Source organism: Staurois parvus, unplaced genomic scaffold, assembly GCF_062004578.1.
Source record: "Staurois parvus isolate SC_StPar_1 unplaced genomic scaffold, SC_StPar_1.0 ptg000097l, whole genome shotgun sequence".
In the NCBI taxonomy this organism is placed as follows: Eukaryota; Metazoa; Chordata; class Amphibia; order Anura; family Ranidae; genus Staurois; species Staurois parvus.
The window spans coordinates 6232185-6259159 of NW_028317893.1; the positions used below are offsets into that span (position 1 = coordinate 6232185).

The 26975-nt window shown below is 44.0% G+C and overlaps 1 protein-coding gene and 1 pseudogene across 2 annotated transcripts in view; one reads left to right on the forward strand and one right to left on the reverse strand.

Annotated features, from left to right (window-relative positions):
• The first annotated feature begins 292 nt into the window (after positions 1-292).
• Positions 293-26975, forward strand: part of SEH1L (SEH1 like nucleoporin) — a 45786-nt gene continuing 19103 nt past the window's right edge. Inside the window, exons 1-8 of one of the 2 annotated variants that reach the window (XM_089671048.1) lie at positions 293-526; positions 4651-4701; positions 5875-6021; positions 10270-10481; positions 12825-12923; positions 18272-18412; positions 20526-20683; positions 24023-24170. In XM_089671048.1, coding sequence (XP_089527174.1) covers positions 416-526; positions 4651-4701; positions 5875-6021; positions 10270-10481; positions 12825-12923; positions 18272-18412; positions 20526-20683; positions 24023-24170 — 1067 coding nt within the window. In that variant the 5' untranslated portion in view covers positions 293-415. The remainder of the gene's footprint in view (positions 527-4650; positions 4702-5874; positions 6022-10269; positions 10482-12824; positions 12924-18271; positions 18413-20525; positions 20684-24022; positions 24171-26975) is intronic. The other variant, XM_089671049.1, reaches the window with a different exon arrangement.
• LOC149467907 (signal recognition particle RNA) lies at positions 8358-8635 on the reverse strand (annotated as a pseudogene).

A 26975-nucleotide genomic window follows, 5' to 3' on the forward strand; every position in this document is an offset into this window, starting at 1 on the left:
TGCTGTGGGGAATCTCCCTCATGTAAGTGCTAATAGCTCCATTAGAAGGTGTGAAGAGGATTCACTGCTGTGATGAAGAAGAAAAGCAATCACGTTCACAAGTATTCTCTCTGCAGAAAATATGTTGATTTAAGTATAGCGCTTCCTTGTTATTGTTTCTGTGATACTTTGTAACAACACTGACAACACAGTCCTAACTTCTGAGCCACAGGACATACACCACGTGACGCCACATTGAAATCATGTGATAGTTGAGCTACGTTGGGCTACGTAGGCAAGCGCCGAGGTTATGCGCGTGCGTGGTGATCAGCCTTTGGTCGGCGGACGGCGGGGTTTTTGGTCGGCATTGGGTGTACGTATGACGTCAGAGGCCGAGCTCTAGAAGTCAACGAAGTGTCAGTTCTCGGCTCCCGGTATGTTCGTAGCCCGGAGCATCGCCGCTGATCACAAGGATCTCATCCACGATGTCTCGTTTGATTTCCATGGGAGACGAATGGCGACTTGCTCCAGTGATCAGAGCGTGAAAGTGAGTGTGGCAGGAGGAGCACATGGGGCTGTGTGTGGAGTCATTCTCCGCCGGGTACTCCAGGCATTGTAGTCAAGGCATGTTGTGGCAGCATGTAGTGTGCACGTGATCGGAGCCTATGACCAGTCACTGAGGCTGTACTCCGCCCGAGTTCGTGTCCCCAGTGGTGGGACGTCTGATGTTTACAAACCGCCCAGGAGAGCACTGCAGGCCCATCTGAAGACTGATCTTCACCAGCATTAGAATAGCGAAAACATCTACTCTATTCGTAGCAATTGTCCCATTGTGGGATGTGTCCCCCCCCCTGCAGCTTGCTGTCGTGGGAGCGTGTCCCCCCCCCCTGCAGCTTGCTGTCGTGGGAGCGTGTCCCCCCCCCTGCAGCTTGCTGTCGTGGGAGCGTGTCCCCCCCCTGCAGCTTGCTGTCGTGGGAGCGTGTCCCCCCCCCTGCAGCTTGCTGTCGTGGGAGCGTGTCCCCCCCCCTGCAGCTTGCTGTCGTGGGAGCGTGTCCCCCCCCCTGCAGCTTGCTGTCGTGGGAGCGTGTCCCCCCCCCTGCAGCTTGCTGTCGTGGGAGCGTGTCCCCCCCCCCCTGCAGCTTGCTGTCGTGGGAGCGTGTCCCCCCCCCCCTGCAGCTTGCTGTCGTGGGAGCGTGTCCCCCCCCCCCCTGCAGCTTGCTGTCGTGGGAGCGTGTCCCCCCCCCCTGCAGCTTGCTGTCGTGGGAGCGTGTCCCCCCCCCCCTGCAGCTTGCTGTCGTGGGAGCGTGTCCCCCCCCCCCTGCAGCTTGCTGTCGTGGGAGCGTGTCCCCCCCCCCTGCAGCTTGCTGTCGTGGGAGCGTGTCCCCCCCCCCCCTGCAGCTTGCTGTCGTGGGAGCGTGTCCCCCCCCCCCCTGCAGCTTGCTGTCGTGGGAGCGTGTCCCCCCCCCCCTGCAGCTTGCTGTCGTGGGAGCGTGTCCCCCCCCCTGCAGCTTGCTGTCGTGGGAGCGTGTCCCCCCCCCTGCAGCTTGCTGTCGTGGGAGCGTGTCCCCCCCCCTGCAGCTTGCTGTCGTGGGAGCGTGTCCCCCCCCCTGCAGCTTGCTGTCGTGGGAGCGTGTCCCCCCCCCTGCAGCTTGCTGTCGTGGGAGCGTGTCCCCCCCCCCTGCAGCTTGCTGTCGTGGGAGCGTGTCCCCCCCCCTGCAGCTTGCTGTCGTGGGAGCGTGTCCCCCCCCCCTGCAGCTTGCTGTCGTGGGAGCGTGTCCCCCCCCCTGCAGCTTGCTGTCGTGGGAGCGTGTCCCCCCCCCTGCAGCTTGCTGTCGTGGGAGCGTGTCCCCCCCCCCTGCAGCTTGCTGTCGTGGGAGCGTGTCCCCCCCCCTGCAGCTTGCTGTCGTGGGAGCGTGTCCCCCCCCCTGCAGCTTGCTGTCGTGGGAGCGTGTCCCCCCCCCTGCAGCTTGCTGTCGTGGGAGCGTGTCCCCCCCCCTGCAGCTTGCTGTCGTGGGAGCGTGTCCCCCCCCCTGCAGCTTGCTGTCGTGGGAGCGTGTCCCCCCCCCTGCAGCTTGCTGTCGTGGGAGCGTGTCCCCCCCCCTGCAGCTTGCTGTCGTGGGAGCGTGTCCCCCCCCCTGCAGCTTGCTGTCGTGGGAGCGTGTCCCCCCCCCTGCAGCTTGCTGTCGTGGGAGCGTGTCCCCCCCCCTGCAGCTTGCTGTCGTGGGAGCGTGTCCCCCCCCCTGCAGCTTGCTGTCGTGGGAGCGTGTCCCCCCCCCTGCAGCTTGCTGTCGTGGGAGCGTGTCCCCCCCCCTGCAGCTTGCTGTCGTGGGAGCGTGTCCCCCCCCCTGCAGCTTGCTGTCGTGGGAGCGTGTCCCCCCCCCTGCAGCTTGCTGTCGTGGGAGCGTGTCCCCCCCCCTGCAGCTTGCTGTCGTGGGAGCGTGTCCCCCCCCCCTGCAGCTTGCTGTCGTGGGAGCGTGTCCCCCCCCCTGCAGCTTGCTGTCGTGGGAGCGTGTCCCCCCCCCCCTGCAGCTTGCTGTCGTGGGAGCGTGTCCCCCCCCCCTGCAGCTTGCTGTCGTGGGAGCGTGTCCCCCCCCCTGCAGCTTGCTGTCGTGGGAGCGTGTCCCCCCCCCCTGCAGCTTGCTGTCGTGGGAGCGTGTCCCCCCCCCTGCAGCTTGCTGTCGTGGGAGCGTGTCCCCCCCCCTGCAGCTTGCTGTCGTGGGAGCGTGTCCCCCCCCCTTCAGCTTGCTGTCGTGGGAGCGTGTCCCCCCCCCTTCAGCTTGCTGTCGTGGGAGCGTGTCCCCCCCCCTGCAGCTTGCTGTCGTGGGAGCGTGTCCCCCCCCCTGCAGCTTGCTGTCGTGGGAGCGTGTCCCCCCCCCTGCAGCTTGCTGTCGTGGGAGCGTGTCCCCCCCCCTGCAGCTTGCTGTCGTGGGAGCGTGTCCCCCCCCCTGCAGCTTGCTGTCGTGGGAGCGTGTCCCCCCCCTGCAGCTTGCTGTCGTGGGAGCGTGTCCCCCCCCTGCAGCTTGCTGTCGTGGGAGCGTGTCCCCCCCCCCTGCAGCTTGCGGTCGTGGGAGCGTGTCCCCCCCCTGCAGCTTGCTGTCGTGGGAGCGTGTCCCCCCCCTGCAGCTTGCTGTCGTGGGAGCGTGTCGCCCCCCCTGCAGCTTGCTGTCGTGGGAGCGTGTCGCCCCCCCTGCAGCTTGCTGTCGTGGGAGCGTGTCCCCCCCCTGCAGCTTGCTGTCGTGGGAGCGTGTCCCCCCCCCTGCAGCTTGCTGTCGTGGGAGCGTGTCCCCCCCCCCCTGCAGCTTGCTGTCGTGGGAGCGTGTCCCCCCCCCCCTGCAGCTTGCTGTCGTGGGAGCGTGTCCCCCCCCCCCTGCAGCTTGCTGTCGTGGGAGCGTGTCCCCCCCCCCCTGCAGCTTGCTGTCGTGGGAGCGTGTCCCCCCCCCCCTGCAGCTTGCTGTCGTGGGAGCGTGTCCCCCCCCCCCTGCAGCTTGCTGTCGTGGGAGCGTGTCCCCCCCCCCCCTGCAGCTTGCTGTCGTGGGAGCGTGTCCCCCCCCCCCTGCAGCTTGCTGTCGTGGGAGCGTGTCCCCCCCCCCCCTGCAGCTTGCTGTCGTGGGAGCGTGTCCCCCCCCCCCCTGCAGCTTGCTGTCGTGGGAGCGTGTCCCCCCCCCGCAGCTTGGTGTCGTGGGAGCGTGTGTCCCCCCCCGCAGCTTGGTGTCGTGGGAGCGTGTCCCCCCCCCGCAGCTTGGTGTCGTGGGAGCGTCCCCCCCCCCCTTCTGCAGCTTGCTGTCGCGGGGGTGTGCCATCCCCCCTGCAAATCATGGCTTGAACTATCTTGCTTTGCATGTAATGAGTCTATCTCATATATTAGTTTCACCTTTTAAGTTGCATTACTGAAATAAATGAACTTTTGCACGATCTTCTAATTTTTCGAGTTTCACCTGTAGTGTTTGGGGAATACATCATATGCACAGAGAAATGCCAAGGCGAAAGAGCATTGGTGTTTACATGTGAAAGTTCATATTGCCATTCACGTCTATGGCTGGCTGTTTGTGTCACCTGCAGCTCCCCGGGTGTTGGAAATGGTGAGAATTTTTATGTTAGACACATTTGCAGACGCTGCTGTATCTCCAAGTGTGCATGAGCCCTAAATCTTAATGCAGCGGGTTAAAGAGAATTCAAATTATTGTAAATGTTCAGTGACACTGGAACCAGGCTAGTGCTTAGGGACAAGGGGTAGGACAGGTAGTGCATCACAGAATTAGGATACTAAAAACTTTTAAAACTTGTTTACACACGTGACACTTTGTGAAGAGCGATCCACAGCGAATTTGCTTTTTACAGAGTGGAAACCTGGCTGACAGGTATTCAGAAGTTGATCCTTTTTTTTTTTTTTTCCATTTCTGAATGGGAATACCACAAAAGCGAGCCTGGCTTTCCATTCACTTGAGCATGTCGCATTCAGCAGCAGAGCTGTACACCTAATGCAAAGGTGGTGGTGGGGATTTGGGTAAAATTTTTGTCACACCACAATGCTAAGTGTATGTATGTGTTTGCATATATATATTATATATAATATATCTATCTATATCATCTCTTGTGTTCATAAATGCACCTGTTGTACACCTGTCAGTTTGCATTCCTAAAAAGTAAGAATCTCTGCCTTTTTTATTTAAGGTTTGGGACAAAAGTGAAAACGGGGATTGGCATTGCACTGCAAGTTGGAAGGTGAGTATGCTTAGATTTTATGGAATAACGGTTAATAAGGGAATTTTTGCAGTTTGTAAGTAATCTAAGTGAGTATGGCTTTCCTTAGGCCAAGTTCACACAGATGTGTGTCAGGTTTACATGTGTTTTAAACATGTTTTTAGCCATGGCCCCGTTGACTTCTATTAAGTTGTGCATTTTTTTTTCGTTTTTTTTTTTTTTTTGAAAGCGCACAAGATGCAGCATGCAGTACTCTAGGTGCGCTTTCAGAAAATGCTGGAAAAAAAGAGTAACGTAATAGAAGATATTGGGATCTTAAATGCATATATACCTCGTATACACCTGTGCTATGTCCAAAACACAATACACCCATGTGAAACTAGCATGAATGATGTGTGTTTTGCTGCATCATCCAGTGCAGTAAAAATATTTGGATTTCAGAAAACATGTTAAAGCTTGAGGGCGCAGTACACTATAGCGACAACTTAAAGTGTTATTAAACCCACAACAGTAAAATCAGTCTGTATATGCAGTAAAGCATGCTGGTTATACTCACTGTGGAACCTAAAGGTTTAGTCCTCTGCATTATGTAAAAAGGATGTTTGATCTTGGCTTTTCTGATCTTCCCCTTCTTCCAGTGTCCCCCTCTTATCTCCTGAAAAGACCTATTGTGTGGAGACACTCTGCACATGCTCAGTTTGGTGTGTATTACTAGAGAGATTTATTTTTTATTTCTTGGGAGTGCATGTGATCAGCACAGGGCCAAGCAGCACTGCCCAAACAGAGGTCAGGGGTTCAACATCCTCCTAGTGAAAAATAAAAACTCCTACAAGATTTAGCCAGTGCTCTGCTGGACACTAATAGAAATCACAAGACTGCTCTAACTGCTGATGAGAAAAGGTATTTAGCAGTTTATATTTAATAGAATAATTGCATTTCCATGTTCTGTGTACTGTGGGAGATCAGATATAGTGAATGCAGGGTCCTGGGTTTAGTAACACTTTAACTAAAGCAGAACTTCACCCAAAAGGGAAAGTTCTGTTCCTCCTCCTCCTTGCCAGTTAAGCAGTAAACAGACACGTTTAATTCATGTTTGGCCAGCATAATCCTAACTACAGTAAATGTTCTGATATTGTGATTTTGCCTCAGGATTGATCCTCTGTATGATTAACTGTTGTGTGCATTTCTCCTCAGACACACAGCGGCTCTGTATGGCGTGTCACCTGGGCTCATCCAGAGTTTGGGCAGGTTTTGGCTTCATGCTCTTTTGATAGAACAGCTGCTGTATGGGAGGAAATAGTAGGTGAATCAAATGACAAACCTCGTGGGCAGAGTCACTGGGTAAGATCTGCCAATGGCTTGAAATTCTTTAAAGCAGTTACCTTTTTTATCAAAATAAATATATATATATATATATATATATATATATATATATATTAAAGGATAAGTTCACCTTTTGGAACATGTTTCACCCTTTAAGGGTGAACAGGCAACATGTTCCTGCTCTTGCAGCCTATCCCCTATTTGGCCGAGCCCCCCCACCCTTGATAGCGGGCTGGGGGGATGTTCTCGCTGTCACAATTTGAATGTGGCCTTGCGCAGCTCCTTCCACACAGCTGGTCATTTTTAGAGAGTTCTGTGAATGAACTACAAGTACAGCTTTTGGTTTTGACAACTTGTGGTTCTTAACCACCTCAATACAGGGCACTTTTACCCCCTTCCTGCCCAGACCAATTTTCAGCTTTCAGCGCTCTCACGCTTTTTTTTTTTTTTTTTCTTCACATAAATAGGGATTTCTTTTGGTGGTATTTAATTAGCACTGGGTTTTTTTACTTTTTTGTGCTGTAAATTAAATTTTGAAAAAAAAAAAACCCTGAATTTTTCTTCGTCTGTTATAAAATTTTGCATATAAGTAATTTTTCTTCATTCATTTATAAATTTTGTATACTGCAACATTGCTTTGGTAAAAATATTCTCAATCGGTGTGTAATATTTGGTCTGTGTGATAGTTATGGAGTCTACAAGCAATGGTAGCAGTCATTGAAAATTGAGCACACCTGAAGCGGCTAATGAACTACCAGGGTGCCAGTGAGCGCTGTAGTGATCCATTGAGTCTTCCCGTCTATTGTGTAACGGTCTGCCTGTACAAGGTACGAGTGAACAGATACACTGTCAGTCGGCAAGAGCCTAGGAATGCACCCACAATCGGACAGGAAAAAAAAACCCAAAACAATAACTGGACATTTTTAGCAGCAAAAGATGCGCATTTATAATAAATATATACATTTTTTTCTTAAAGGTGAACTTATCCTCTTAAGTGTTTTTTTTTTTTTTTTTTTACGTGCTAAGCTTGACGTTGACACCGGCTTCTTCTAGTACCTCCTGTGAGTGGGTGTACAGCTTGATACATGCATGCAAATCTGATTCAACTTAGAGTGGTTTCCATTTCCATACTGGTTATAGTAACATATTTTAGTTGTTTGCCTTCCCTTGAAGATTTCTTTTTCTGCTGTCTGTTTTCAAGTTCTTTCACATTGGTTTCATAGCCTTCCTTTACCGATCCAACACTAAAACAGCACTGGCTGGAGTAACACTTTAACAGTTGACATTACAGGCCCTGACCAATGTACACATTGCTTTGTTTCCATAAATTATTTGTGTGCTGCACTCATGTGGTTACTGGACAAACAGCTGTTGGAAGAAATAAGCCCCTGCATATGTTTAACGTATGTTAAATTTTGACCATTCCATGTGATTTATTGGCAGGCAGTGGTGAACACAGAATGCTCTTCTAACTTGACAATTTTAAGTCTTGGCCTTCTTATACTGTACACTGCAAATAAGTCAAATGTAAGCTAGAGTGAGTATAGAGAAGCATCCACCCCCCCCCCCCCCTTTAAAACCACATCTTCTTGATTTGCAGCCTGAAATGAAGACCGACAGTTTTTGTTTCACCCAACTTATTATATCCAAGTGAAAGCTATAACACCAACATGTCAGAGAAAAAAAATCCAAAAATCAAATCCGAGAGTTGGAAAAAGGATCACCCACTTGTCGTGTTTTTTCTTTTTTTTTTTTTTTTGAACCACCTTTTTGCTTTAATTACAGCCTTTAGTCTGGTGGGATATGTCTCTTCTAACTTTGTACATCTAGACTGCAATATCTGCCCGCTTTTCTCTGCAGAGTTGCTTAAGTTCAGTTAAATTTGATGGTGACAATTTGTTGACTACAGTCTCTAAGTCATTCCACAGATTTGCAATCCAGTTTAACCCCGGGTTCACACCTAAGTGTTTTCTGCAGCATTTTGCAGAAATGCTGTACAGTCCACTTAACATGATTTCCTATGGGACATGTTCTTGCGTTTTTTTGGAAATGGTCAGGGACTTTTTTTTTTTTTTAACGCAAAAAGTTGTGTTTTTGGTTCTATAGTCTTCAATGGAAACGTTGCAGAAAAGCATGTATTGCGTTTTTGGTTTTTTTGGGTTTTTTTTTTTTTTTTTTTTGGTTTTTGCTCCAGTGCATTCTGAATTCTTTTCGGTTTTGGCACCAGAATTTTAATTTCAGTGCACCATTAATGTCTTGTAAAATGACACCTTTTGAGTGCCAATAATGACAGTTGTCATTCCAGCAAGGAACGTTTGCATAGGTACCACTAAGTTTGGTTTTTATTTTTTTTTATCTGTCTCACTGTATTTTACAGTCTGATCTACACTGGCTTTTCACAGGAGCAATGCCACTACTGATCGACATGGGAGTTTTGACCTGCTCTTTTTCTGACCTAAGCCCGTTCACCCCTCCTTAGGACAACCTGATGGCCCCTGACTCCCCTGCCACCATATTGATACTGAACTTCGTGCGGACAACCGATCAACATAGAGCAGAGTAGGCCTGGACTCAAGCAATCCAACAGCTTTAGCCTTCCAAGTAGCTGGGATTACAGATGCATGCCACCAGGGTGGATTTGATTTAAATCAAACTGATTTAAATCACTAGTCAGTAAGGCTTGATTTAAATCCTAGTTTTCTACATAAAGACTAATTCTTGCTGGTATAACTTTAATATGCAAGTAGATGAAGATTTTTAGAATAACTTTTCATATTAGTTTTTTTACCCCCAGTTTAATAGAATAATCATTCATATTTGGACAACTTTTCTGTTGTACTTGGGAAGGAGAAAAATAATCATTACCTTAATAATAACAATTTAAATAGATTTATTCAACTGAAACAATAACATTACAGCATATGTTATTTGCTTAAACAAACATCCATGTTTAACTAATTTGGCTAAACAAAATATATATATTTTAAGAAACAGACTGTCAGCCCCTTCCTCCTCACACTTAGTTTCACTTTCTTCTTGTGCAGATCTATTCCACTCCAATCAGAAAAATATTGTTTCTATTCTATTCACTGAACTTCTTGAAACTTAGCACTGAAGGGGTTGATTCTGTATTCATAGGTTTGTAGAAGTTAGGATTAAGGTCTTTCTTAACTCTGTTCATGTTATAACATTTTTGCTGTGAAGAAGAGGCATGTGATCTCCGCTGAGTCAAATTCAGTTTTGAGAACTGCAAAAGTAAACCAAGCATCTGTGATAATATCTTGTAGGCAGAGAAACTGCCCAATAATCTTACAAAAACCTCTGGAAGAGCATGACATTGTGAATGGATTAATGGAATTTATTTACCAAAAAAATTAAACATATACAGCCTTATTCTACATAATTAAAAAACTAATCTTTATTTGATGATGGAATAACCTTTGGATGGTAATAGATTTTCCTCAAAAAGCATTTTATTTAAAAAAAAAAAATCCGATTTTAAATAAAAACTGTTTTTTTTTAAATTTTTTTTAAAAAATATTGATTGTTATCCACCCTGCATGCCACTGTGCCCAACAATAACACTAGGTTTTTATTAGTCATATTAAAAGAAGTACCATACCAGCTGTCTAGTGGTAAGATGTGCTTGTGACCACTTCACGCAGCTTGTATGCGTGTCTTTGGCTTCCTTGTGTACATACGGGTGTCTTTAACACTCATCCTTTATTGTACTTTCCCAAAAGAAGTCTCTTAGTTGCATCATGCATATAAAGTTTAATTACAAACATTCCACTGCCTCCCATGCCTGTCTGTTTCCTCCTTGCTGGATGGGTGAGTGCATCCCGGCATTAATGTCTTTCACCTTAATGTTAACACTTCCTCAGGATAAAGGAAAGGGAGTGCACTACATGTTATCTTTTTTTCAGTGCTTTACATTATACTTTTGTACGATAGTGGTTTTATAGTAAAGTTCTTCTGTGAGTGTTTTCCTGTTTTCTAATTTGTAACATGGTAAGATTTTGTGCACAATTGCTATGCCAACTTGGAAGAAGCTTAAAGGAGAAATGGAATTTTTTGGGGGGTTTGCAACTTTTAAGCTGTAGTTTTTAATTTGTCTTGGTTCAATGATGACCCAAGGGAGGAAAAGCTAGAGGTTTGTTGCATTCTGTATAGGTGCATGCAGTCCCTGGGTATAGTGAAGTTTGTGTGTTTTTTACAGATGATGATCTAACTTTGGTCAGTGTGTAAAAACTGTCATATCTTTAGGTGAAAAGAACTACACTTGTGGACAGCAGAACATCTGTAACAGATGTAAAGTTTGCACCTAAACACATGGGCCTAATGTTAGCCACCTGTTCTGCCGATGGTGTAGTGAGAATATACGAAGCCCCTGATGTCATGAACCTCAGCCAGTGGTCTCTACAGCATGAAATTTCCTGCAAGCTCAGTTGCAGTTGCATCTCCTGGAATCCTTCAAGGTAACTTTCCTCATTTCTTTTTTTTTTTTTTTTGCATGGAAACATCGCTGTTGTTGAAGGGAGAAAGCAATTCTGTCCAGAACCCTTATATTGTATATTCTTGCTACAGTTCTGCAGGCACTGATATTGGCCGTTTCAGTAATTTCAGTAATTAAACATGCTAAAAAAATTACTTTAATTGGCTGATGAGAGAAGTATTGAATGGCGAGTACAGAATTTCCTTTTTCTTTCCTGGTAAGGGTGGCCATCTGTGAAATTAAACAAAAAATGATAATGTTTCAGCTTACTGGTACTTAGGTGTGATGGCTGCATTTGTTTTCTTTTATTTCACAAGCTTTCCCCTTTTAGTCAAAGTGGAGTTCCAGTCATTTTTATTTTAATAAAAAGCAGCTACAAAAACGGTAGCTGCTGGCTTTTATTAAACACACACCTGTCCCAGGATCCAGTGATGTGCTCACCTTTGCCATCCCTTCTCTCCCTGGTGCCAGCATCTCAATTGTGGGCACCCAGCTGGGACAGCTTGTGGCTTCATTGTTGGGTGCCCACTGCACTTGCCCAAGTCATGCTGCGCCTACTAAATGGAATGTGAAGTGTCCCAGAAGACTTCAGTGGGGAAGTAGGGGGCCAAATATCCATCTGTTTGCCACGGTGAACTGATCCGAGTGGGAGTGGGTACCTCCCTAAACCAGGTACCCATATTCCTCCCCCTACAAAAAAAAGTGCCAAATGTGGCAGTGGAGGGGAGAGGAGGCAGACAAGTGCAGCTTCACCCTTTTGGCTGGAGTTGTGCTTTAAACTGGTATTACTGCTATTAGCATAGTTGCTGTCCTAGAGTGCTCAGTATGGTTGTTGTCAGAGTTGTCACCCTAGGACAAGGAGTGTGTTTAGGACTACCTCTCTCTGTTCTCCAGGACAGGGGAAGGTGTTCAGTAGTCCACGGAGATGGCAGGAAACAATGCTAACAGATCAGTCCAGAGGCAGAAGGAACAGGAAGATCATCTTCCTTCTCAATGCGGGACCAAGTTACCATGTGTCTGCAAAAGCCCCACTCTCCCCACTATACTTGCCTTACCAGTGCCACTTCACTTTTATATTCCCCTCCACAGCCTGCAATGAAATAACTGGTGTCATTGTTGTTAATTGCCCAGTCAGAGACAATGACCAGGTCTAATGATTGGCTGATAAACCTGAGCTCTGACATGGGAGGGAGGTCACTTCATACCTGCAAGTGGTGTGTGTTGTGCATAGTTGTTTACTAGAAAGGAGCATAGGGGGTTGGGGGCGTGTGTCTGCATTCTGCCCTGCATAGAGAAGGTGACAGTGTCTCTTTAATCACTTGCCTGCCAGAGGATTAACCCCACTTCCTGACCAGGCCATTTTTTTGCATTATGGCACTGCGTTACCTTAACTGACAATTGCTCAGTCATGCAACGCTGCACCCAAATTAAATTTACATCCTTTTTCCCCATTATTAGAAGTTTGTTTGGGTGGTATTTGATCTTCTGTGCATTTTTTTTTTAAATAAAAAAAAAAAATATGAAAACCGACAATTTTGAGAATTTTTTTTTTTACTTTTGATATTAAACGTGTCCAGTAAAAATGTTTAACAAAAATCACTGACACTGTACAAATGGCACAAGACAGGAAGGGGTTAACATGTAGGGTGATCAAAGGGTTAACTGTGCTGTTTTACATAGTGTGCAGTGTTAGTGCTTCACTGTAAGCATACTGCTTTGTATGGCTGTGCTATGCACAGCCATGCAAAGCAGAGTGCAGGAGCTGACGGGAGAGAACTGTATTGTTTACAAACCGTTCCTCCGCCTCCTGCGTGTTCCCCTACCCGGAACTGCAAAATCATGTATATATGTGATTTTGCGAACTTCCGAGCCGCTCTGTACCAATACGTCTGCTATAGCGCAGACGGGAAGCAGTTAAGAGAAAATTGCATTTTCTGATGTGAGCACCATTTTAATTTTTTCCAGGGAAAGTTTTTAGTAGAGCTTTTATTTCATTCGATGCCTGTGATTGTGCTTTTCAGTGTAGTATACATTGCCACATAATTTCTTTCTGTAATTACTCAAGCCATCTCCTTTTAGATCCAGCATTTAGTCACACCTTCTGGGCAGAGATTGATGATGGCGTGGTGGTGGCAGCATTGCTCCAGATGATACTGTCAGCTAGTTGGAGTATGCATACTACCTCCCCCTGATCACATCATAGGCTTTAGCATTACTTTCAGCTGTTTAGCAAACTGTTTTATTTTTAAACCCTGTTTGTACAGCTATGATGTGAATTAAACTTGTCTATTTTGTAACTCTAATTTGTATCTTTCTGTTTTTATAGTTGTCGTGCTCATTCTCCTATGATTGCAGTAGGTAGTGATGACAGCAGCCCTAATATAATGGGAAAAGTTCAAATCTATGAATACAATGAGAACACTAGGTAAGAAAAAACTGGCATTAAAATATAACCTTTATCTTATCTGCTGTTGGAGAAACTGTCTTTTTTTTTTTTTTTTTTCCCTTTCCCAAGCAGTGCAATCAGCTTTTTCTGCTTCTCTAAAAGCTTAGTGTAGTTTTTAAGCTATCTTTTAGTTTTGGATGGAGTGGAAAGGAATAAAACACCTGTCAGTTTTATTGCTGTCTGTGGCCCTGTTTGGGAGACTTGCCCTCTTTGCCCCTGTGTACCGCTATCATTGAAAGTGAAAATAAAAAAACTTAAGTTTTTTTGGGTTGACCTCACTTTTTCTGGTGAAACCATGGGATTCCCTCCTTTTTGTGGGAACTTTAATATTTTAGGCAATGTCCTATTTGGAACTACAAGACTATAGTGCCTATTCTCAAAGTGACATACGTTCATTTGCATAGGCTTGTTTTTTATCTCAGAATACTTGCATAAAAATGATCAGCTGGAAAAAATGTTCCATTGCTGTAGAATTTTTATACCTTTTTTCCAGGCTTTGCCCGTCGCTATACCGCTATGATATTTGAAGCAAATACACTTCACTATTTACTAACTTCTAATTGCCCACAAACTACCTTGCATTCAATGCTGACGTGGCCAATACAATATGGGGACTGGCCCTCCCAGATGCATACAAATATTACCAAACAGCTCACTTACATAGACTAATTGATTGGTGACGGCATAGGGAACTTAAGCTCTGGCCCGGGATAGAAAAGGGGCAAACCATGGTGCTCTGTTCCCTCATCAAAGCGCACCCAACAATTGGAACCACAACTCGTGTCTGCTCTTTTTTTAACGCAACTGAAGTTGGCGCCCCTCCCTATTTTGGGCAATCTGCATTTTCCTCCTGGCCTGCAGGCAGGACTCTTCCAAACCCTCTTGACATCCAGAAGGTTCCAGGCATCTCACTTTCTAACTGGGGGAGATTGGCCTTCCCTGGGACTGACGCTCTCTATGGGTTCATTCTGGCTGGACTTTTGGAGTGCTCTACAATTGCATAACTTTTTGCAGCCTCTTCCCACCTTTATCCGTCCACTTACTCCGTTTTAGAAGAATACTGCTCTGATCAGGGACCCCTCCCTCATGCACGTTCCAAAGCTTATACTCTTCTGGTGACTCCTGAAGATCAACATCTACCATCTATGGAGAAATTGGAATCTGTCCTAAGCAAAGATGTTCACTACAGTTCAACGGACTAATATCAACACATTTGCCCTGAAATCTTTGTGTTTGAAAATCCAGGAAACCAACTTTAAAAATTCTGACTGGGTGGTATCACACACCATCTCAATTACACAAACTTTTAATGAAAACCTCTGATCGGTGCTGGCGATGTCAGGAAGCACAGGGGATGATGCTTCATATTTTTTGGGCCCGTCCCAAATTAGACCAATATTGGTCGGAGGTACTGAATATTGTCCAAAAATGTACGATCAGGTTCCCGAGAACCCGGCCTTCTTCCTCTTACATGTCTCTGGTATCCCAGTCAAAATGTATAAGAAGTCTATACTTCGCCAGCTTAATGCAGCTAAATCATGTATTCCTCTTACCTGGAAATGTGCTCAACCACCAACTAGTGGTCTCTGGCTAAAGAAGGTAGAGGAGTTGAATCTTATGTAAGTCCTGGTTCAGCATTTACCAGAGGTGTACACTAAAACGTGGACATTGTGGAATTTGTTTGTCTACTCTGAAGAAGGCAAAGCCCTTCTAGACACTAATACTGCCATCTGAGAAGTATGCTGTAGCCTCCGCTAGCATTTTTTGGCTTTTTCCTATCCCACGATATGGCCATCTCTTCCCACCCCTGCACTCCCCCCTTCCCTTTTTTTTTTTTTTTTTTCATATAATATGGGTTTTTCATTTTCTCTCTCTTAATATACTAAAAATAAAATTTGCAATATGCACCAAATATGCCATTTTGGATTACATGTGATTTCATTATGCTGGATTTACTTAGGATATGGTTATCTCTCATATCCTTGCTAATGATATGCCACGTCTCTGTAGGCGTTGGTTATTATACGGTCACGTTATTTTGCTACCATATTTATTGTTTTATGTTGATATTTACTGGTGTATTTGTTATATGTACAATTTTTCTCCAATGCTGGGGACTGCCTTTTCGATGATTTGTAAAAAAAAAAATTAAATATGGAACATTGATTTTTGATAATTTCATTTCATGGTTCAATCTGTTATTACCTCCTCAAATGGACCCTTTTTACTGTTTTTCTCAATTGACACCTGAGGAACTCTGACACCTGTCAAAATCTAGAGATAATTGAAAGTAAAATCTTTACTTTTTTTAATGTTCCAAAAAATCAATGTTACAACCTTGTAGTGAATTATATATACCGTGTTTTCTGGCATATAAGACGACTTTTCACACTAAAAAAATCCCCCAAAAATCGGGGGTCGTCTTATACTCCGGGTATATGCCGGAAAACTGTCCATCCCGGGAGCTGAGGTAATATGGAGGGCACATCTTCAACATCCCCAAGTGAAAGATTGTCAATAATTAATTTATATAATCAATAAATAATTTACCCTGCTGGATGTAGCTTCTTTATTTTCTGCTGGATGTCCTATGTAGCTTCGGATTTAGAACGTCTCTGTGCTGACACTGTCCTGCACTGAACCAATCACGACAAGCCTGCTCGGATTGACAAAGGTTGAATAGACCGCCTCTCTAACTCAGTCAATCCGTGCAGGCTTTTTATGCATACGAATTACGAATACACCGCTTGCCGTGATTGGCTCAGCGCAGTTCATACAGTGTCAGCACAGGGACGTTCTGAAGCCACAGTATTATAGAGCACATCCAGCGGCTTCAAAAGGTATATACGATCTTATATTCTGTATGTAGCCGAATCTACAAGCATATCCAGTGGGCTAAAATGTAATAATGGGGACATTATGTACGGTATGTTTATACATTGTATTCTAGTAAAAAGCCTGCTCAGATTGGCCAGAGTCAGAGAGGCAGTCTATTAAAACCTTTGCCAATCCAAGCAGGCTTGTTGTGATTGGCCTTCTATTTATCAATGTGTGTTATGTTCGAAAAATGTCATTCAATAAAAATTTATTTAAAAAAAAAAAAACTGGTGTTGCCTCGGAAGTGGGGGGTAGTCTTATACAGCGAGTATAGGCCAAAACCTATGTTTTAACTGTAAAATTAGGGGGTCGTCTTATACACCCAGTCGCCTTATACGCCGGAAAATACGGTATATATTTTAGATTTCAAATAAAACTTTAATGAAAATACTGCTAATTATGCTTTTTTTTAACCACTTGAGCTCCAGAGGATTTAACCCCCTTAATGACCAGGCCTCTTTTTGCTTCTCGGCGCTGCACTTATTCAACTGATAATTGCGCGGTCATGCAATGCTGCACCCAAACGAAATTTACATCCTTTTTTTCACACAAATAGAGCTTTCTTTCGGTGTAATTTGATCACCTGTGCGCTTTTTATTTTTCACGCTATAAACAAAAAAAGGCCAAAAATTTTGTTGAAAAACAATATTTTTTACTTTCAGCAATAAAAAATATATAGTAAACTCAAAGTTGGTTATTAATTTAGGCCAAAATGTATTCTGCTACATGTTTTTGGTAAAAAAAAATCCCAATAAGTGTATATTGATTGCTTTGCGTGGAAGTTATAGCGTCTACAATCTATGGTATAAATACTGCAATTTACGCCATTTTTCTGCTATACAGTGCTGCGCTAGTTTAACGGACAATTGCGCAGTCATGCAATACGGTACATAAATGAAATTTACATCCTTTTTTTTCCCACAAATTGAGCTTTTTTTTGGTGGTATTTAATCGCCTGTGCGGTTTTTATTTTTTGCGCTATAAAAAAAAAGGCTGACAATTTTTAGGAAAAAAAAGCAATATTTTGGACTATTTGCTATAAAACATGTCCATTAAAAAAAAAATGCAAAAATGAAATTTAGTCATAGATTTCTGCCAAAATGCATTCTGCGACATGTCTTTGCTAAAAAAAAATTCCAATACGTGCAAATTAATTGGTTTACGTGAAAGTTATAGCGTTTACAAATGATGGGAAAGATACTGGGATTTTTAATTTTTATTTATACTAATAATGGCGCCGATCAGCGAATTATGGCAGTGATCAGGGACTTGTGGCAGAGACCAGCGACTTATGGCGGGACTGCGGCGGACATTTTGACACTGGGGGGGAACTGACTTGGGGTCACTGACATCCCCAATGACACCAATACAGTGATCAGTGAAAAAAAAACACTGAAACTGTACTAATCTCACTGGGGAGGAAGGGGTTAACATTTTTAGGAGTTTACTGTGTAAGGGGAGTGTTTTACTAGGGGGCAGGGGTGTGTGCTGGACGGGGGGGGGGGGGGGGGGGGGGGGGGGGGGGAGAGCTGATCGAGGGAGAGAAATTCTTCTCTCCCTCTTCAGCTTGTCGGGGAACTGTCACAGAGCAGGCTGTGTGTAAACAATGCAGCTCTGCTCTGTGACAGTGATGACAGCTCATCGCGGGAAAACAGCCGATAAAAACCTGCCGTCGCCCGGCGGCTGACACCCGCGGGACAGGCAGGGCGGGCGCGCGCCTCACGCGTGCCCCCTACCTGTTTTGCGGGGTCCGTTTTTTAAAACGTCGTTTTGCCTACCAGTGCCGCCCTGCCGCCGTACATGTACAGTGGCTGGGCGGCATGCGGTTAAGTGATGCCATTATTGTGTAGAAATAATTGTCCTATGCTCATTATAATGAATTCTTAAACACTGAGGTGGAGTTTCTCAACATTGAATAACTGTTGAACAACATTTAAATATTAAGGGTGGTTGTGAGCTATAAAGAACAATTGATACTCAAAATCTGTACTACAACTTCTATGAATGGCACAGGATGTATGAATGGAGGATAGGCAGATGATTGATGGCTCTGCACCTTCCATTCTTAGATTCTGTTCCATTTTATAGAAACTGTGGTGCGGCTTCTATGAATGGAGTAGCTGGGCAGAAAGGACAGGCTTAGTCAGGCTGTCTTGATAAGCCTTTAGTTTTAATAACCCCCTCTGTGATGGTGGGAAGGCATGAATGGCAGAAGATGTCCACTGCCTGAAGAGGAATCTGCACAAGGGACACACCCTACTGTGACTGTAAGTTACATCCCTTGTGCTAATTTTTCATTTTTTTTTTTTTTTTTTAGCTTTCATCTCTTTAACTTTGGATGCAGTTAACTTGCATTGTGAAGGCATGTGTTGACTGTCAAATTTTTCTAGTGAAAATGCCTTTTTGTTTTACTTGAATTTAAGAAGCTTTTAAATCTTATTTCTTTGCAGAAAATATGTGAAAGCTGAAACTTTTATGACTGTCACAGATCCGGTTCATGATATTGCCTTTGCTCCAAACTTGGGAAGATCATTCCACATCCTGGCAGTTGCAAGTAAAGATGTTAGAATTTTCACCATGAAGCCTTTAAGGTGAGTTCTTGTGCTAGAATGTTCAGTTCACAAGCGTGTTGTGTTTTTTTTTTCCTAGTGTATGTTCAGGTACTGCATGTGCCAGCTGTAAAGTAGGTGTACTTTAACTTCATCTATGTGATGCTGTTTTGGTGTGTTTTCATTTTAGGCATGTTAACGTTAAACTCTATAGAACATGCATGTTTGCTGAAGATGCAGCATGTAGGACTCTTAACGCACTGCACCTAAAATGCACAAGTGTGAACAGGGCCAAGTGGCAAGGTTTGTCACTGTACTAAGGAGCTGTGATACCTGAAATGAAATGATTACTGTATCTAAAAGTACATATAAAACTGCATCCAAACATACACACAGCTGTGCAGAAAGTTGGTTATGGTAGATTTTTAACATTAGGATTTCAATATGTATTTAAGATTTTCCAAACAGGGCAAAAAAATGCAATATTGCGGCGACACACACTATATATATAAAATGTTGGTTTGTTTTTTTTTTTTTTTTTTTTTTTTCCCCTTACCTTATTTTCTGACTCAAGGCACCTTGCTCTAAAGGCTCATTCACTTGTGAGGTTGAGAGATGGTGAAACCATACAGTTGAGCCTCCTTTTTTACCACTACTCCCAAACTATTCCCCTTTACCTGCAGGCCAGGGTTGTACACATGTTGGGGCTGCAGTAGTAATGCACATAGCGGGCATTACTACTGTCGCCTACAACCTCAAATCAGGTGAATGGGACCAGTCGGCAACTGCTCTGCAACTGTGTGCATTGTAGTACAGTGATGTTGCATTTAGGGCTCATATACACTTGCTTTGAGTTCAACATGCTTTTTTTGATGGTTTTGATTATGCGTTTTTTTTTTTTTTTTATTGAAGCTTTAATGAAGCTTTGCAAATGCTGTGTGTGTCGTGATTTCCTATTTGGTTTAATGGGGCCCAGTAGAACCCCAGGCCAGTAGTATCCCCACCAGGGGCAGACTGACAACTCATGGGGCCCCCGGGCAATAGGGGATCAAGGGGTCCCTGTGTCTTTGCCCAAACTCAAAAAAGCCTATGAAAAAGGTACCAGGGGCATCTCGTGGGGCCCCCTACTGACCCTGGGCCCTCGGGTATTGCCCCAGTTTCCAAATGGTCAGTCCGCCCCTGATCCCCACTCAGTAGATCTCCCATCTCATTGGTAGTTTTGTTCAGTAGATCCCCAGCTTATTATTACCCTTGTTCAGTAGTTCACCTGCTCAGTAGTACTCCCAGCTCTGCTCATCCCCCACTCAGTAGTAACCCCTAGCTCTGCTAATCCTCACTCAGTTTTAACCTCCAGCTCTTCTGATTCCCCCCATGTTGCTTTCTTGGTGCTTCAATGCGTCTTCTAAACCTCCATAGAAGTCTGATAAAGCTTGCTTGCAGCACCTGCAGCTTTTGAGAGGCTTTTATTACGCTTTAGCTATGCTTTGTTTTGGATGTAGTGCAGGTTTGAGATATCCCAAGAAGCACTGGGAAACCAAAATGCAAACCTTTTCTTCCAGATTTAAAGCTAATAGAGCTTTAACCACTTCCATACAGGGCACTTTTACCCACTTCCTGCACCGGCCAATTTTCAGGTTTCAGCGCTGTCACACTTTGACAATTGCGTGGTCATACAACACTGTATCCGGACTAAAATTTCTTCACACAACTAGAGCTTTCTTTTGGTGGTAGTTAATCACCACTGGGGTTTTTATTTTTTGCTAAATAACAAAAAAGACTGAGAAGTTTGAAAAAAAGCCCCCAACTTTTTGTTCGTTTCTGTTTATAAAAGTTTGCAAATAAATAATTGTTCTTCATAAATTTAGGCCAAGATGTATTCTGCTACATTTCTTTGGTGAAAATAACCCAAATTAGTATTTATGTAGTCTGTAGGAAAGTTATAGAGTTCACAAACTGGGATATATCTGAAAATTGATCAGTCCTGAAGTACTGACAACCAATCTAATTTCTTGAGGTCCAAGGATGTCAGAACAGTACAGATGTTCCCCAAATGACCCCTTTTTGCAAAGTAGACAGTCCAACGTATTTCATAACAGGCATGGCGAGTTTTTTGACGTTTTGTAAGGGTTTTTTCTTTTTTTTTTTTTTTGTACAGAAAGGAACTGACTACTGCAGGGGGTGTGACAAAATTTGAAATTCATACAGTGGCACAATTTGATAACCACAATTCACAGGTATGGCGAGTAAGCTGGAACATAACTGGCACGGTTTTAGCATCGTCTGGTGATGATGGAACTGTTCGATTATGGAAAGGTAAGAAGACTTTTTTTGCAAAAAAAAAAAAAGATTTGTTGGCGTACTTAGTCATGTATAGTGCAGTAATCAACAGTAGTCAGGATACATATCGAATTGGAGTGTTTTATAGCAGATTTCTGGTTAGTGTGGGTTGTAATTACATAATTGTAAAATGTTTTAGTTTGGTGTGTGAAATGTGTGGTGTTTTTAGAGCACTGTTTTTGGCATGGAGACAAAATCTCATTCATTGGTGTTGTCTTTGCTAACTTTCTGTTTTTTCAAACATTTCTTCCGTAAATTTAATGTGATATTTAACCCTCAGTTTCAGTAGCCAATTTACTTAGAGTATGAAGCTGGCTCCATGGCCGCTACCCAATGTTTCCTGTTTCAGAATGGCTCCGTTCTCTTGCAGCATCCTATGTAGCCAACCTTGCACGCAGGAACTAGAGTTGTCTCCTTACACTGTGTACCTCAATAGAAATATACAGCCCTGAGGCATAGGATGGCAAAGGCCTTACTCTGCTCTTGGCACCCTCTCCCCTTTTATTTCTTCAAGCTAACAGACCGGGTGGAGACTGTACTGTTGCTTGTTCAGTCTTTCCTATGAAGACTGAAAGATCAGGAAGCTGCACATTTTAGCAGGAGCCAGCAGTGCTGGGGTAGGAAGTTTAACAAATACTTTATTGGGGTAATGATTATTTTATTAAGCTCAATGAGTTAAACTATATATACAGTGAAGGAAATAAGTATTTGATCCCCTGCTGATTTGAATGTTTGCGCACCCACAAAGAAATGATCAGTCTAAAAATCAAATGGTAGGTGTATTGTAACACTAAGACAGAATAGCAACACAAAAAATTCTAAAGAAATGCATGTCTAACAAACATGCACTGATTTGCATGTTCATGAGGGAAATAAGTATTTGATCCCCTTCACAAAACATGACTTAGTACTTGGTGGCAAATCCCTTGTTGGCAATCACAGAGGTCAGACATTTCCTGTAGTTGGCCACCAGGTTTGCACACATCTCAGGAGGGATTTTGACCCACTCCTCTTGGCAGATCCTCTCCAAGTCATTAGGGTTTGGTGGCTGACCTTTGGCAACTTGAACTTTCAGCTCCCTCCACAGATTTTCAATCGGATTAAGGTCTGGAGACTGGCTAGGCCACTCTAGGACCTTAATGTGCTTCTTCTTGAGCCACTCCTTTGTTGCCTTGGCCATGTGTTTTGGGCTATTGTCATGCTGTAACACCCATCCACGACCCATTTTCAGTGCCCTGGCTGAGGGAAGAAGATTCTCACCCAAGATTTGATGGTACATTGCCCCGTCCATCGTCCCCTTGATGCAGTGCAGTTATCCTGTCCCCTTAGCAGAAAAACACCCCCAAAGCAGAATGTTTCCACCACGTTTGACAGTTGGGATGGTGTTCTTGGGGTCATAGGCAGCATTCTTTCTCCTCCAAACACGACGAGTTGAGTTGATGCCAAAGAGCTTGATTTTGGTCTCATCTGACCGCAACACTTTCAACCAGTCCTCCTCTGCATCATTCAGATGTTCAGTGGCAAACTTCAGACGAGCCTGGACATGTGCTTTCTTGCGGTCACTGCAGGATTTCAATCCTTGTCGGCGTAGTGTGTTACCAATTGTTTTCTTGGTGACTGTGGTCCCAGCTGCCTGGAGATCATTGACAAGATCCTTGTGTAGTTCTGGGATGATTCCTCACTGTTCTCATGTTCATTGACATTCCACGAGGTGAGATCTTGCATGGTGCACCAGACCTAGGGAGACTGACAGTTGTTTTGTGTTTCTTCCATTTGCAAATGATTGTATCAACTGTTGTCCCCTTCTCACCAAGCTGCTTGGCGATAGTTTTGTAGCCCAGTCCAGCCTTGTGTAGGTCTACAATCTTGTCCCTGACATCCTTGGACAGCTCTTTGGTCTTTGCTATGGTGGAGAGTTTGGAATCTGATTGCTCCTGTGGACAGGTGTCTTTTATACAGGTAACAATGAGATTAGCAGCACTCCCTTTTAAGAGACTGCTTCTAATCTCAGCTTGTTACCTGTATGAAAGACACTTGGTAGCCAGAAATCCTGCTGAATGATAGGGGATCAAATACTTATTTCCCTCCATGAACATGCAAATCTGTGCATAATTTTAGACATGCATTACTTTAGAATTTTTTGTTGCTATTCTGTCTTTCAGTGGTACAATACACCTACCATTCGATTTTTAGACTGATCATTTCTTTGTGAGTGGGCAAACATTCAAAATCAGCAGGGCATCAAATACTTCTTTCCTTCACTGTATATATAATATAATGTAAGTTGCCAGGTTTTTATTTTTTTGTGGCTCATTTTTACTTTTCATTGTAAAGGAAATGTTGGCTCTGTTCTTTTCAGGCTGGGGGAGGTGACATTTAATGCTTTACATGGGTAACCTCACAACAACATTTGAAGATTGAGTACCTGATCGCTTTGCAACTGGTTTCCAATCTCATTTGCCAATCGGTGACTTTTTACGAAATTAGATTTTTCATGTTTTCCATCTCCTGGTTGTAGTTTATCTTTCAGCAGGGAATGAGTACAGTTGGAAAGTTAGTGTTACTAAACTCACAACAGTAAAATCAGTCTATATATGCAGTAAAGTATGCTAGTTATACTCACTGTGGAACTTAAGGGTTTAATCTTTTTTGCATTGTGCAAAAAGGATGTTTGATCCTGACTTCACTGATCCTCCCCTTCTTCCAGTGTCCCCCCTCTGATCTCCTGATGGAAGAGATTTGGGGACACTCTGCACCTGCTCAGTTTGGTGTGTACTTCTAAAGTTTTTTCTTTCTCTTGGGAGAGTGCATGTGATCAGCACAGGGCCAATCGGCATTGTCCAGATAGGGACGGATTATGAAATCTCATAGGGCAGTGTGAGGAGAATAAACTCCTACAAGCTTTTTACCAGTGCTCAGCTAGACACTTATGGAAGTCACAAGACTTCTCTAACTGCTGATGATAAAGGGTATTTAGCACTGTTTTACTAAAATATTTGCATTCCTTGTTCTTTGTACTGTGGGCACCTAGATATAATGAATGCATGGTCCTGGGTTTAGTAACACATTCAGCTCAGGACAAAAATAGTTGTTAGAGATGCTAAATATTTTGCAGACTGTTTTTTTTTTTTTTTTTTTTTTTTTTTTAAGACCGAGTCTGTTAGAACACGTTTGTGTGCTTTGTTTGTTCTTTCTTTTCATTCTTCCTTCTTAATAAATTCCTCTTTTGGGTGCTCAGGTGCGTATGTGTTTTTTTGTATATGTATGTGATATACACAAATATCTAATTACTTTTTTTTTCTAAATTTGCTTCAGCCAACTACATGGACAACTGGAAATGCACTGGTGTACTAAAAGGGGATGGGAATCCTGTAAGTTCCAACCAGCAAGGATTTCTGGTTTCTTCTGTTGGATCAACCAATCAGAGTTTACCTAATTCTATCAATGGCTCATCTTCCAGCAGGTAAGTGATGTGTTCTTTGTGGACATTTGACATTACAAGTACAGTGCACGTTATGTCATATGTGGCATGGAGGTATTGTTTGTGTAACATGCATGTTACTGAAACTGTTTGATAAAGCATCTTTTAATGACCAAAAGCCCAGGAATATTTAAAATAAAACTTCAGCCAAGGTATTTGATTGTCACTGGGACAGATAGAGGGAAATACCTGTTTTGTTGACAAAGTTGAGATTTCACTTCTGTAGTGTATCTAAAACGAAGTTCTGTGAATGAACAGGTACTGTCTGCCACCTCGGCAGAGAGCTTGTAGTTGCCAATGAACTGTGAAGGAGCTGGTGAGTGCTCTGTTAACTGATTTTCCTGGACTTCAGTATTTCTGCCTGTATGGGAGGTAAGGACAGACAGCTGTACTGACAGTCTGCGGAAGACTAATATTGAACCCGCGATCTGCTGAACATTCATTTGATATTTTTTGTTATATTTAAAAATAAATAAATTAAAAAAAAAAAAAAAAATATATATATATATATATATATATATATATATATACACATATACAGTCAGGTCCATAAATATTGGGACATCGACACAATTCTAACATTTTTGGCTCTATACACCACCACAATGGATTTGAAATGAAACGAACAAGATGTGCTTTAACTGCAGACTGTCAGCTTTAATTTGAGGGTATTTACATCCAAATCAGGTGAACGGTGTAGGAATTACAACAGTTTGCATATGTGCCTCCCACTTATTAAGGGACCAAAAGTAATGGGACAATTGGCTTCTCAGCTGTTCCATGGCCAGGTGTGTTATTCCCTCATTATCCCAATTACAATGGGCAGATAAAAGGTCCAGAGTTAATTTCAAGTGTGCTATTTGCATTTGGAATCTGTTGCTGTCAACTCTCAAGATGAGATCCAAAGAGCTGTCACTATCAGTGAAGCAAGCTATCATTAGGCTGAAAAAACAAAACAAACCCATCAGAGAGATAGCAAAAACATTAGGCATGGCCAAAACAACTGTTTGGAACATTCTTAAAAAGAACGAACACACCGGTGAGCTCAGCAACACCAAAAGACCCGGAAGACCACGGAAAACAACTGTGGTGGATGACTGAAGAATTCTTTCCCTGGTGAAGAAAAACACCCTTCACAACAGTTGGCCAGATCAAGAACACTCTCCAGGAGGTAGGTGTATGTGTGTCAAAGTCAACAATCAAGAGAACACTTCACCAGAGTGAATACAGAGGGTTCACCACAAGATGTAAACCATTGGTGAGCCTCAAAAACAGGAAGGCCAGATTAGAGTTTGCCAAACGACATCTAAAAAAGCCTTCACAGTTCTGCAACAACATCCTATGGACAGATGAGACCAATATCAACTTGTACCAGAGTGATGGGAAGAGTAGAGTATGGAGAAGGAAAGGAACTGCTCATGATCCTAAGCATACCACCTCATCAGTGAAGCATGGTGGTGGTAGTGTCATGGCGTGGGCATGTATGGCTGCCAATGGAACTGGTTCTCTTGAATTTATTGATGATGTGACTGCTGACAAAAGCAGCAGGATGAATTCTGAAGTGTTTCGGGCAATATTATCTGCTCATATTCAGCCAAATGCTTCAGAACTCATTGGACGCTGCTTCACAGTGCAGATGGACAATGACCCAAAGCATACTGCAAAAGCAACCAACGAGTTTTTTAAGGGAAAGAAGTGGAATGTTATGCAATGGCTAAGTTAATCACCTGACCTGAATCCGATTGAGCATGCATTTCACTTGCTGAAGACAAAACTGAAGGGAAAATGCCCCAAGAACAAGCAGGAACTGAAGACAGTTGCAGGAGAGGCCTGGCAGAGCATCACCAGGGATGAAACCCAGCATCTGGTGATGTCTATGCGTTCCAGACTTCAGGCTGTAATTGACTGCAAAGGATTTGCAACCAAGTATTAAAAAGTGAAAGTTTGATTTATCATTATTATTCTGTCCCATTACTTTTGGTCCCTTAATAAGTGGGAGGCACATATGCAAACTGTTGCAATTCCTACACCGTTCACCTGATTTTTATGTAAATACACTCAAATTAAAGCTGACAGTCTGCAGTTAAAGCGCATCTTGTTCATTTCATTTCAAATCCATTGTGGTGGTGTATAGAGCCAAAAATGTTAGAATTGTGTCGATGTCCCAATATTTATGGACCTGACTGTATATAAGTGAGTCCCAAGGAATAGCTGATGAAGGCCAGGAAACAATGGAAAGAGTGCGCACTCACCGGACGCGCATGGAAAATGCGCATAAAAATGAATATCCCCTGGAATCCTTATAGGAGATGAAGAGAGTAAGCTCCAAATCTGTGGATCAATCAGCCTGGGAAGGTATAAGAGAGGTACGGAGGTCCCCTTAAGGATGGTATGGTAATCAGCCAGGATCCAAAGCTCCGTCCCTCCGGGCTATCTCGTGGCTCCGGGCGGGAGATGACGTCATGCTCTGTCGGTTCCTCCTAAGGCCTTTCGTGCCCAAGCACATCATCAGAGGGTTGGTATCCCCTCTGATGATGTGCTTGGGCACGAAAGGCCTTAGGAGGAACCGACAGAGCATGACGTCATCTCCCGCCCGGAGCCACGAGATAGCCCGGCGGCCATTTTAACTTAGGGATTCCTGTAGTGTGCACCTACTACCATCGGAGGGACGGAGCTTTGGATCCTGGCTGATTACCATACCATCCTTAAGGGGACCTCCGTACTTCTCTTATACCTTCCCAGGCTGATTGATCCACAGATTTGGAGCTTACTCTCTTCATCTCCTAT